Source organism: Lissotriton vulgaris, chromosome 3_1 (assembly GCF_964263255.1).
Source record: "Lissotriton vulgaris chromosome 3_1, aLisVul1.2, whole genome shotgun sequence".
In the NCBI taxonomy this organism is placed as follows: domain Eukaryota; kingdom Metazoa; phylum Chordata; class Amphibia; order Caudata; family Salamandridae; genus Lissotriton; species Lissotriton vulgaris.
Window position 1 is genome coordinate 1360309982 of NC_141689.1, and position 13923 is coordinate 1360323904.

Sequence of the window (13923 nt, forward strand, 5' to 3'; positions counted from 1 at the left end):
ATCCATTTCAAGTCTTCCTTAAGTATAGTGTTTGGGTGACTAAAGAGGTTTGGTCTGCCAAGTCTGCCCATCTCCCCCTTTACGTATTGCAACCACGGGATTTTTGAGGAGTTATCCAAAGACATACAGTCCCTGAGAATAGTATGGTTCAATGTAATGTCCTTGTTCAGCCAAGTTTTGGTCCAACATACTAGGGGCGCTAGTTGGAGCAAGTCAGTAATATATCCCAACCCTAACTCAGTGTGTATTGATAGGACTGGTGTAGATTGTGGAACACCCAATAAGGACCTAAGAAAGTGATTTTTTGCTGTCTGTAGTTTGCCACAGTGTGAGTAGCCCCACAATTGAGCTCCGTAGGAGGCTATAGATAAACATTTGGTTTTGTAGACCTTCAATAATGCCTCCATTGGTCGAGACCCAAGACGCTTAGCAAAACTCAAAAGTTCAGAGGTGGATCTAGTGACAGCTAAAGATTTTGCATCCGCCTGTGGGGTCCATGAGCCCTTCTCTTCAAATATCACACCCAGGTAGGTAAACACTTGTACCCTCGAGATCCCCTCTTCACAGCAGCTAAAAGATTTCAGCTTTTTTGGCCTTGGTCGCTTCCCTGCCAGCATGATGTGTGATTTTTTATTATTGACCAGGAGGTCTAACGAGGACATAAAGTGACCAAATGCGTCAAGAAGCCTCTGTAACCCCACCCCTGTGCGGGCTAAGAGCACCGCGTCATCCGCGTAGAGGAGTACGGGTACTGCGGACCCCCCCACGTAAGGGATATCAGGTGTGGACCCCTCCAAGGCTTTATCTAGGGAGTTAATATAAATGGTGAACAGAAGTGGGGCTAAAATGCAGCCCTGCCTCACACCTCTTCTGGAACTAAATGGTCTAGTGGTACTGCCTTCACGGTTGGTTTTAATAGTAGCTGATAGATCTGCGTGAAGTGCGGCCAGGAAATCTACTAGAGGGGGATCAATCCCAATACCAGCCAGTATGGCCCATAACTTGGCCCTATTGACCAAGTCGAAGGCCGAGGAGAGGTCCATAAAGGCCAGATATAAGTGGCCCTCCTTTGCCATTGTGTATTTACTGACCAGCATGTGGAGATTCACATCAACGACGCCAAAACCATCAAAATCATGAACACCATCCACTTCGGCTCACCATCTGACCCCTCCCCGCACCACATCTTCAACAAAGCAAGCTCCACCATCGCACCCCACCTCCGCAAGGTCATCAACATCTCCTTCGAGACCGCCACCTTCCTAGAGAGCTGGAAGCACACCGAGATAAATGCCTTACTCAAGAAGCCCAAGGTGGACCCCAAGGACCTCAAGAACTTCCGGCCCATCTCCCTACTCCGTTCCCGGCGAAAGTCATCGAGAAGATTGTCAACAAGCAATTGACCCCCTTCCTCGAGGAAAATAACATCCTAGACCCATACCAATCCGGATTCCGCAGCAACCACAGCCCTGAAAACAGCCCTCATTGCCACCACTGAAAACATCAGGGCCATGCTGGACAACGGAGAAAAGGCAGCCCTCATCCTCGTGGACCTATCAGCCGCCTTCAACACCGTCTGCCACCACACACTTCGCACACGCCTCCACAATGCAGGGATCCACGACAAAGCCCTGGACTGGACCACCTCCTTCCTCACCGGCAGAACCCAGAGTGTCGGCCTCCCCCCATTCCGTTCTAAAGACGGCAAGATCATCTGCGGCGTACCCCAAGGATCGTCCCTCAGCCTGACACTTCAACGTCTACATGGCACAGCTCGCGAACATAATCCGATCACATGACCTCAATATCATCTCATACGCCGACAACACCCAGCTGATCCTCTCCCTCACCAAGGCCCCCATCACTGCCAAATCCAACTTCCACAAAGGAATGAAGAACGTCGCCGAATGGATGATGAACAGCTGCCTGAAACTGAACTCAGACAAAACGGAGGTCTTCATCATCGGATCCACCCCCTCCGCCTGGGACGACTTATGGTGGCCGTCGCACTGGGACCTGCACCAACGCCCACTAACCGTGCACGCAACCTGGGGGTCATCCTGGACTCAGCGTTGTCAATGACCCAGCAAGTAAACAACATCTCCGCTTCCTGCTTCAACACCCAGGCCCACGTCAGCAGTAGGCTGGACTACGGCAACGCTCTCTACGCGGAAACTTCGGCTAAACTCCAGAAACGGCTACAACGCATACAGAACGCCTCTGCACGCCTATGCTCGACATCCCCCGCCACAGCCACATCACAGCCCACCTGAAAGACATGCACTGGCTCCCCGCCAATAAGAGGATCACCTTCAAGCTCCTTTCCCACGCCCACAAAGCACTCCACAACACTGGACCAGCGTACCTCAACGTACGACTTCCCTTCTACACCCCGAAACGCCAGCTTCACTTCGCCGACCATGCCCTTGCCACCGTCCCCCGCATCAGACGAGCAACCACCAGTGGCAGATCATTCTCCCGCCTCACAGCTAAGACCTGGAACACCCTCCCCATCCGCCTGCAATAGACTCAGACCTGCTGACCTTCAGGAGACTTCTCAAGACTTGGCTGTTCGAGCAGTAGCAGCACCCTCGCCCCCCCCAGCACCTGGAGACTTTCACGGGTGAGTTGTGCGCTCTACAAATGATTGATTGATTGATTGGGAGGAAAGTCCCGGGAACACCAATACGGACTCTGATAACCCCTCGGTAAAGCCCTTGCGGGCACCTTACCGTTCTAGAGAGGACGACTATGATGCTGGTATAGCAGAGAAACCGCCACCATTAACGGAAGACATTTTCCTCATTCCGCAGCCTGGAGGAAATGACCCGGAAGCAGTCTCCCCCCTGAGATAGACGGGACCACTCCACGAAACATCCAATCAGAGCAGCTAGAGAGAGATCAGGAGTGGCAGAAAAGGCAGGCGGAGGACACATCCGGGGTGTCGGCCACTCAGGACCAGCCAGAGCAGGAGAATGGAGCAGACGCAGGAAAAGCAGAGAGAAACCCGGAGGATATTGCTGACGCCAGACCTAGGGACGCCGAAGACGGAGACCCGGAGCTTCCCGACGACTGGACAGAGGATTGGTCGATCCCGGAGGAGGCGCTTGTGCCGCCGCAACTCAGGAGAGTTGCGGCAGACCGCAGTTCGTAACTCGTGCAGAAGGAAATAATAGAGGGTGGGACCAAGGGAGGTTCACGCTCACGGGCCAGATTTGTGTCCTGACAATTCATGTTTTAACCCTGACCACCTACACCCGAATAGAGAGGAGGGGGGGGACGCTCTTTAAGGATCACTCCATTTAGAATTATTGGTCAGAGGACCAATCTCTCCTTTGTTTGGTTAAATATCCACCTTTACTTGTCCCCATTTTACCTTCACCCTTTTGGAAAGTCCTTCACGTGGTGTGGTGGAAGTTATAAGTACTCAGTAGAAGCTTCGTACTGATCGCTGCTTTCTGCTTTCTTTTGTGGGAGCACACAGGAACTTCGGGAACCACTTAAGAGTTCCTCAAGAAGTGTCAAGAATCCCTCCCTACCTTCAAGAACACAGATCCACAGCGGACCTATACAGCGTGTGATACACCCCCGTTTTGCCTGTGCTGCTTCAACAGGACCCTCCCCTTTGTTTCCCATCCTGATTTGATCCCACAACACTCTCTTGGAACTGAGTGTACTTCTATAACTGTGTGTCACATCCACAAATAAATACCACAGTATTGATCCCATACGGCCTCCTCGCTTCTGTTTCCGACCGTCCCTCCAACATTGATCTTCAAAACAGAGTTACTTTATTACAATTTTTAAGTGATTACTGCTCTAGAACGCTATCAATCGCAAATACCGTAAAAAAAAAAAAACAGAAAGAAAGGGAGAGTGGCAAAGGAAATACAATACAGCTGATCTGGCCAAGTAAATAGGAAGAGTTCCAGAGTCTATGAAAAGATTAACTCTCAGATTTGTATTTGGGTGTGTTCCCCTTAAATTGGCAATATCTCAAGATCTGGAGGCCAAACAGGCTTAGCGTTGGTAGTACCATTCTCTTTGAGTAAGGAAACAACCTTGATGAAGAAGGCATATTGCAATCTGACCCACTGGTTACAGCATGCAAGCACGCTGACACAGCCTAAGCCTCAACAAGCAAAACCTTCTTGATCCATCTAGTATACAGGGATTTAGGGTACTGGACCTCCACACAATGGGAAGAGTCAATAAAGAATAAAAAAACAAACAATGGTGCATGGAGAGTGGGCGTATGGGGAAAAGTCACCAATCAGCTCATCTCTACTTGTAGAAGTGGTTTCATGAGACAGCTAGCATCCCATATTTGTTGAAGGATAAACGAAACTGTAAGATCGTGCGCCACATTTCAGAATCAGGACTCTAGCTGCCTGGAAGCTTCTGGCCAGGCAAGGTCAGCAGTAGCAGCAGAGAAGGGCAGCAGACACATCAGGCTTAAGGCTTGTTTCCAGCCAAAAGGAAAGAGTCAGCACTCAGCTCTATGTTTGGAAGCACCAACAGCAGCAGGGTCCTGGTAAATATGTGTTACAAAACATATTCTGAAACATGGATTGAAGCTCCAACTTATATTTTCAAGTCCTGGCAGTGAGTAGCAGCCCACTGCCAATCAGAGTACAAGCCATCATTGAAGTTACAAACAACCCGGGTGCCCTGAGAAGGGTGTCTGAAAAAAATACTCATAGCCTTATTTCCAGAACGCATCATGGCGGACACTGTCTTTGAAGCACTCTGCAGGGGCCTACTCAGGTAGTTATCCACTCAGAAATGTCCTGGAACAAAGAAACATGAGGAAAATACGGCAACATGGGGGGTGCTATCTATGCGGTCCCATTTGGAAAGCATACACCCTCCATCTTGCACATGCTAGGTTTACACTTATAATATCCTCAAGCTTAAAAATGAACAGGTTTGTGAGCAGTTAACAGTAAGCACAGCATGTGCACCATTGGTGATTATGAAGTATATATATCCTTTATACGTCGTTCCAATGTTCCAATAATTTTTTGCAAAACAAGTGCACATAATGTTCGTATATATTTCAAATACAAAAATTATAAACAGACGGATAATATGATATTCTGAAAAGCACATTTTACACTTACATCCTTTTCTTTCTGCAGACTGTCAACCTTTTCTTTTAATCTTTTATATTCAAAATCTAATTTGTCTGCTTTCTTTGATTCCTCAGACAACCTGTTCTGTAGTTCAACCACCTGTTGAAAATGAATGTAATCATTAGGAAGTCAATATTACTAAAATATGAAACACATCACCGTAGTCTTAACTTCATAACCAGTCTCTACCACTTTAGCTGTGTTTACGTAAAGAAGAATAGCAGGTTAGGAGATCTGTGAAAAATATATACAATGGAAAACAAGGACACAACAATCACTAACTTCAAAGGCAATATGACTAAAAAAACAGATGAAAAACATCTGAGAAAATCTCTAGTTTTACTTTCTTGATATGTCTAAAGTAACATCTTGTAACAACTCAAAACCGACCACTAAACTATATACATGTATCTCGTGTCATTACTGACAAAAATCGTCTGCCTTATGTTATAATGTTATAAAAATGCTTATAGAGTGCTCGAATGCCGAGGAGTCTTGGCGCTGAAGTGCGTAAGTGGAGCAGAGCAAAGAGATAGGCTGACAACTACCCAGCATTAAACAGCCAGGATTTTAAGATTTTCCTGAACCATGAAAGGTTCAGCTGAAGTCTAAGGGCCACCGACAGTTAGTTCCACATTTGGGCCGCACAGCTAGAAAGTAGACTGCCCCCCCCCCCCCCATCTAGCACGTCTGTGCCTGGGATGGGGGAGGGGGGATGGCGATAATGACTATACAGTAGGCTGCTATTAACAACATTCAGGAGCTGTTGTCTTCAACACCTGCTGACGAAGCATATTCCAGGCTGCGGAAGGTCTGCATCTGGATCATTCATGACGCCACTATATGAGATTTGTGTCACCCTTGTTAACCCTGGTCCAAACAGGAACATTAACTTGACAGTCGGAAAGAATTATATGTTACCACCCTTCAGGAAATAAATCTGAGCTGGTCATTCAGACAGATTTTGCAATTTATGCATAGAAATTTTAATTTGAGCTGCGCGGTGGAGTTCTCTCAACTCCCAGACCCAAAATCGGTCATGAATGAGTGATTCCTCCAACAGTGGTACGGCCTGAAGACTATTCGGGTATAGTAATGTATGTTTGTGAAGGTCCTTCCCTACTGCAAACTAGCTATAATGCATGGACATTATGTTTACAATTCCTACCGTTAGACTGATCTCAAAGGGAGGGAAATCTCTGGCAGTCATGGGATCTAAGGCTTGGAATCAACTTCCCCCCCATCTTCGCCAAACTGCCTCCGAATCAGTTTTTAGGAAAACACTTAAGACCTGGATTTACAGTGCTCCTGATACACTGTGTAAACCCTCGATCTGAATGCTCGGTCGCTCTTATAAGAGCAGTTAACCACATTTTCCACCATACCTGGTCTTTCCGTTCTAGCGCCAAGATGCTCCTTGGAGTGATGGATGCGCAATATAAAAGCCTATTTTACATTACATTTTTACACATTTAAGAAGCTGAAGGAGGGCCAGACATCAGAGCCATTTCTAATTCAAGAAAGATGTCCTCTGCGGAGCTTGATGAGATGGTGCAGTTTGCATGTTCTTTTCCAGGTTTGAAAGTGAGGGTTGTGGTTTGACTATGAAAGTCTCATAACGTAACCGTATGAGTGCCAGAGAATGCTTTCATGGTTTAAGGTGGTCATGTAAAATGTCAAAGGGAAATTACAGAACGAGTCCTTTGGTTGGTTTCAGCTGTTCTCATTCTGCAAGTTTGGAGTGGAGAAAATTGAAGGCAACAGCTGCTTATTCATATCAGTCAGATGTAGTTGGGAGGGGCAACTGAAGTTGAATCTGGATGAGTAAACAGTCTAGTGAGTGTCTTTAGTGTGCGTTGGCTGTGAGAGTACTTGTGTTATGTCGAATTTTTCAGTGGTCAATGAAAGAAGTTACTTACCTGTAATCCTAGTTTTTTATCTGGCCTATCTCCTTTGAATTCATAAACAATACATATCTCAGCTCTTGTGCAGTAACGGAAAACGTCTGAGAGGGATCTACTCGTCTTCTAGCGTCGCAACATAAGATCACCCCCAGCATTTTTGTCAATTTCCCAACCATCACAGATTAATCACATCCAAGCTGGGAAGTCTACAAATAACCCATCTGTCCGCAGAGGGTCCACCTAAGCACGAAACACATCTTTTGCTATATTTAATAACTCTAAATGTATGGCCAAGGATGCCATATCTTATACAGATCAGAAGGAAGTGAGCGACCCAAAATACCCTTGAGGGCTTGGGTAATTAGATAAAGGGGTATGAGTGCCTTCAAGGGAATTCGTTTGAATAGTATTTGATGATTTTAAATTAATTTGAAGGGAAAGATTAATAATCCCTCTATGTAGCTAATACATCACACAACAGAGACTGGAATTTTTGAAAATGACTTAAACAAGGTATTAACACATAAACAACATATAAACAACAAGCACAAAGGTGTATTTATAAAAATAGACTTTATCAAAGCAAATCAAGTGGTAAAAAGTGTCATATACAGATGAAAACCATTTGAATAATTAGGGCTGCAGGTACAAGGAAAAAATAAATTTGAGAAGTAACACAGCAGGACCTAAAAACCAACTATCCCAGGTCAGAAATAATAAGACAAAATAGGGATAAGGTGAATGTCGACGTTTCGGTCTCCTAGAACACACTTTTCGAGACCATCCTCAGGACTGATGTCAATTACGTACTGTATAGGACCAACTGTAATCTGAAATATAAATATTTACAATTACAAAACTTTTATAAATTGTTGATTTATCTACACCCTTGTGAAAAATAAGACAGACAAAAATTGGACTAATACCTAAAGACGAAAACATTACCATTATGGACAAACAATGAGAAACTTTGTACATTACAGAAATAAAATTGTTGATTGTTTTTATCTGCGCCGAATACTAGGTGCTCTATTTGCTATTTGCAGATATTAGACTTATGTAAATGGCTGGTCTCTCATATAGGAAAAATACATCGAGAAGTGACAACTTACTACCAGAAAAGGAACATTGAAACACTCAAATGAAACTTTGTACTGTCATAGTTTGACAACCATAAACAATTATGTTTCCAAAATTCAGATTAAAGAATCAATTTTATGATATATATATATATATATAGCGTTATTCTTAGCATTCAAAACAATGTTGGCTTATTCTATCTCGACATGTTAACATAAGTTTTCTGTAAGCACGTTATTCATGAAAAGATTAAACAGAGAGCAATTACTTGGTTCATGCGGATGCTTTACGAACATGACCCATTGGGAGGTGATAATATTACCTCAATTGGAACGCTGCAAGTTTAAAGATGGAGGGGGCTCAGCCAAACGGTATTGTGACACACAATCAACAATTTTATTTCTGTAATGTACAAAGTTTCTCATTGTTTGTCCATAATGGTAATGTTTTCGTCTTTAGGTATTAGTCCAATTTTTGTCTGTCTTATTTTTCACAAGGGTGTAGATAAATCAACAATTTATAAAAGTTTTGTAATTGTAAATATTTATATTTCAGATTACAGTTGGTCCTATACAGTACGTAATTGACATCAGTCCTGAGGATGGTCTCGAAAAGTGTGTTCTAGGAGACCGAAACGTCGACATTCACCTTATCCCGGTTTTGTCTTATTATTTCTGACCTGGGATAGTTGGTTTTTAGGTCCTGCTGTGTTACTTCTCAAATTTATTTTTTCCTTGTACTTGCAGCCCTAATTATTCAAATGGTTTTCATCTGTATATGACACTTTTTACCACTTGATTTGCTTTGATAAAGTCTATTTTTATAAATACATCTTTGTGCTTGTTGTTTATATGTTGTTTATGTGTTAATACCTTGTTTAAGTCATTTTCAAAAATTCCAGTCTCTGTTGTGTGATGTATTAGCTACATAGAGGGATTATTAATCTTTCCCTTCAAATTAATTTAAAATCATCAAATACTATTCAAACGAATTCCCTTGAAGGCACTCATATCCCTATATCTTATACAGGCTACTAAAAATGCAGCTTACAGACCTATTGTGCCTCAACAAAACTTAAACATACAACAGTGCTAGTCCAGAATTAGACAAGTCCAACAGATAGGCTACCTGACAACTAAAGGTCCTCTGGGCAACGAGAAAGCTCATCACATCAGCCAAGGCAACGTACTATAACACCAATATTTATGTAGACACCAACAGAAGCAGAACACCGTCCAAGGCAATCAAACACTACATCAGCTCCCTGCCCGACCCACCTATTCCAAACGCCACGGAAAAGTATAATGCTATCAACCACTGCTTTAGTGCAAACCAACACTCACCCCTTACTGCAGAATCCCACAATGGTCAACTTTCAATGATCCATGTCTCACTGGTATACTAGGCTCCCTTAAAGCCACTTCCTATAAAGATGTCTGACCTTCGTCCTTCAATAAAGCTCTCTCTAAGGATGCTCTATTACCCCTTCTTACCATTGTCTATTCCTCCCTTACACAAAGCACTTTCCCAAAAGCTCTCAAGACAGGATACTTCTAACTCCCCCCAAAAATAAATCACTACATCCTGTTGACCTCACCAACTCCTGAGCAATCCATCATCTACACTTTATAGGCAAATTAAATGTTCAACATAAAAAATCACATCATCTCGAACCATTTCCTGCACGTCTACCTGCATGGCTCTATATTTTATTTTTGGAAGTTTTATATAGCACAAACTTGAACCGAAGTAGTCGAGTACTTTACATGAGCACCAGTTACATTACAGAAGGTCGCATCCTATTTTATTATATTTTTATATTTTCTAAGGCACAGTGAGATTACGTGATTTACTCAGGATCATAGGATGTTGATCAGACGGCGTGACTTGAACCTAGTTCCCCAGTTCATAAGCTGGCTGTTCTGGCTAGAATGCCACCTCCTCAGACATACTGCAGCACAGACACAGCTACCTAACATATTGGATAGAACCAGCCGGAAGGATGCCTGACCGGAAGAAAAGAAAGAGGACACACACAGAAGACAAAACGCCCAGAGGGAGGCGACTGCAGAAAACCAAGGCAGAGAGTCCTCGCAGAATGGGGAGGAAGTGTGAGTCGTGAAGGAATCTGCGGCTACAATCATCTCTACCAGATACATCATTACCGAAGGTAAGTAACTCGTACAATATGATAGAGATTACTAGCCGCAGATTCCTTAACGTAGACTAGATACCCTAGCCATACACAAAGGGGAGGAGGGTCTGCGAGAGGACCTCTCCCACTTCAGACAAATACCAGACCCCCAACAGAGGACCAGTTACGGGGACAAGGAAAGAAGCCCAATCCAGCGCAACAGAGTATGAGTCCCCGGCCCTAAGCCGAAGAAGACCCTAGCAGTGAGGAGGAACACCAGCCCCAAAGGGGATGTGCAATAACAACAAAAAGGGTAACCCAGTCTCCACCAACGGGAGAAGCAAGGGTCAAACGAAGGAGGCCAGACCACTGCAAGTCCATCCACTTACCAGGGACCTTCACCAGAAGCCCCAAGGTACAGACAACGCTGAGGAAGAAGAGCCACCTACAGACTCCAAGGAGAAGGGGTAGAAGTACAGAAAAAGCCCTCCACCGGGAGACAACCCAGTGAAAAGGGCCGCCAAGCCCCTTACAGCTCGAAGTCAATAATGACCAGCGCCTGAGCCAGAGGGCAGGCGGAGGAAGAAGAACAACAACAACAAAGCACTCCACAAGGAAACAACCCAGTGAAAAGGGTAGCCGAGCCCCCCACAGCTCGAAGGCAAGACTGACCAGCGCCTCAGCAAAAAGGGCAGACGGAGAAGAAGAATTAGAAGTACAGAAAAAACCCTTAACCAGGGAAACAACCCAGTGAAAAGGGCAGCTGAGAGTAAGAACGAGAGCTCACAATGGCCCCGTGGGGCAAAAACAGGAGTGCGAGGGCCCAAGCCAAGGTCGCCGGGTCACAGAACAGAAGAGCAGGCGGGGGCAGCTAGATGCTGAGAATGTCCCAAACTAAACGCCCGACCACGCAGGCTCAGAACAAGGGTAAGGCGTGGAAACCGTCCAGAAGGGCCATAAGGGGAATAGCCCCGGATGGAACCAAGCCACTAAGCAGTGGGTCCCCGGCCTCAGACAAGACAGGAAAAAATAAAAAGATGGTCGCACCAGCGATATACCGCGACGCCACGAAGAGCAGAGGCCCTAAGGATAACCACACCTCCCTAGCACAGGAGAGAGCTATGTAATAGCTACTACTGCCCCACATAGGGCAAGTTACGTCCCAAGAACATGGGAACCCTCTTAGGAAAAGCATCTGCATCAGAGGACAACAACCAAAAGACTTGCGGAGAACCGCAAACGGCTTGCCAATGAGCCAGAAAGAATACATGGAAGGCCTAATTTCAGGCCAACACAGCTGACCAACAGCTAAAACCACAATCAACAAAGGGCTGGACCAGCTACCAACAGCACCAAAGCCCAACAAGGGACCGGAAGGTACAACAAACACACCGAACACCCATCACCTGGGTTACTCACATCAAGGCCCCAGAACACTGTGGAAGAACAACTTCCAAATCTAGAACGGCTCCCCAGTCAATGAGGGGGAGATGGAGTAGGGCGGGGCCCCGCCAGAAACCTCTGAGAGGCAGAGTCCGCAGGGGTGTGGAACAAAAGTGTGCCATCAAACGGAAGGTCTACCAACCGTTCCCAAACATTCTCCGGGAACACACTATCCCGGAGCTATGCATGGCGGCGAACGGCCACTAAGGAGGCCATGGTATGACCAAACATCTCCGACACATCCAGCGCAGAGCAAAGAATGAACGCCGCTAGCTCTCGGCCATCCAACACATGGTGTCGGAGGTCAAAACGGCCACCCTCACTAAAAGCAGCAGACAGAAGGGGCTCAGCCGAATCCCACAAGCAAGAAGTGGTCCTTGCCAGGACACAAAGAGTGTTAAGGGCCCGCAAGGCCGCACTGGTGGAGGCAAAGATATTACTCCCACAGGAATGCAACCAGCGCGCCTCCCACGGCGGAGGGAACAACACCGATGACCCGGGAGGGGAAAGCCGTCTGCAAAAGAGTACCCCTGGTCGGAGGGTGAAGAGAAAGACAGATAGGATCATGAGGAGCAGGACGGTGGCGATGCAGAAGGTGCTGCTGCACTGGGTCACCCGTAGCGGGTCGACCCCAAGCCCCCATGAGGGAATTGTGGAGCGAAGTCTCGAAATGCAAAGGAAGCTCCCGACCACCACAGCCCTGATGGAGGACCTCCAGAAGATGATCCGTGGGGAAGTGGGCCGCTGGATCCCCTATGAGCAAAATCCCCGCAGCCGTGGAGACAGCGCAAGCGAAGGCTGCACCTGCCTCCGTAGGGCCCCGCGGTGGGGAAAGCAGCTCCTCCGCTGGCGACGGCTGCAGACTAAGGCAGCCGTCCCCCAGGCCAACCAAGGGAAGAAAAGGCCAAGTCCGGAAAGAGGGAAGGGGGGCCGGAGAATGAGGAACCTGAGCCTCCTCCGGCGAAGACTGAGGTCGTGGCGACGACGAAGAACCGTCCTTAGACGACGCCGGGGAAAAAGCCACAAATCGGCGACCCGTAACTGGAGAGGATGACGCCATCAACCTCCGAACCTCTGGCGATGAAGAGGAGGTGTCCGAAGAGGAATCGACAACCTGGTGCCGGTTCGGCACTGTAGAGTACACAACCGGAGTCGGACCTCCGCCACACCGCTTGGTGCAGGAGACCGAGGACGGGCAGGAGCTGGAGCGGCCAAGGAACGGTGCCGAAAAGGCACCGACTCGACCTCCGACGAGACAGCCACCTGCGTGGAGGGGTGTGGGGGGCCCAGGGACACGCCCGACCCCTTGCCAACCACTGCGGCCCCGCCCAGGCCAGCAGCCACCGGCACCGGAGTGGCGTTGCCTTAGCCTCAGCCAAGGCTGCCGCCTGTCCAGAATGCCGAGGGGGACACGCCCGAGCCCTGGCAACACCACAGGGACCACCGCGGAGGTTTGCAGCGAAGCAGAGGTGCAGTGTTCCGACGGAGGGAACCCCTAAGGGCCGCACCCCGACAACACCATATCCTCCGAACCTGGAGCCGAACCAGTCGGCGCCAGGGCCGAAGCCGCTGGCGACGCTGCGGAGGGCCTTGCACCCGGCAAGGGATCTGCAGACGTCCCAGGAGGAGGAGCCAACGAGGCCTGCAAGGCCACCGCATAGGCCTCCATTTAGGCTCTAGTCGCCCCCGCGCCGGGGAACGGCGGATAGGGTGACGACGCGCAGGGCCGCACCACCCGTGGAGAGCCCACTCCCCAGCAGGCCGGAACCTGGTCCGCAGGGATAAACTGTGACACTTACCAATAGGCGAGCGACGCTCCAGCGGCGTGGGAGAAGGTCAATGTCGGAGGCAGAAGAGGCGGTTCTTGAAGCAGTCCACAGGGGACGGGCGCGGCGACGCCGCTGACCTGGACATGCAAGCCCAGAGGAGCTTCATCCGGCGCTCCCACCGGGACTTCGGCTTCAACTGCCGACACGCATCACAGTCTTTAAAGTTGTGGTGCTCCCCCAAACACCACATGCAGATGGGATGGGGTTCCATCGCCGACATCTGGCGTGCACAAGACGAGCACGCTTTAAAACCCAAAGGCATTTACACACTGTACCCAGAAGAAAACGCTCAAGAGCGAAAAGGGAAAGGCCTAAATCAGCCAGTACCACTATCCCGGTCCGCGTTGCACGCAGAAAAGAAGAAAAACTGATGTCAGCGCGCCCGGTGGGGCTTATTT

General features: G+C 47.7%; 1 protein-coding gene across 3 annotated transcripts in view; it reads right to left on the reverse strand.

The window, feature by feature from the left end:
* HOOK3 (hook microtubule tethering protein 3) overlaps positions 1 to 13923 on the reverse strand; it is a 1217139-nt gene that overhangs the window by 534487 nt on the left and 668729 nt on the right. For all 3 annotated transcript variants that reach the window (XM_086961833.1, XM_086961832.1, XM_086961834.1), the window contains one exon: positions 5124 to 5234. In XM_086961833.1, coding sequence (XP_086817959.1) covers positions 5124 to 5234 — 111 coding nt within the window. The remainder of the gene's footprint in view (positions 1 to 5123; positions 5235 to 13923) is intronic.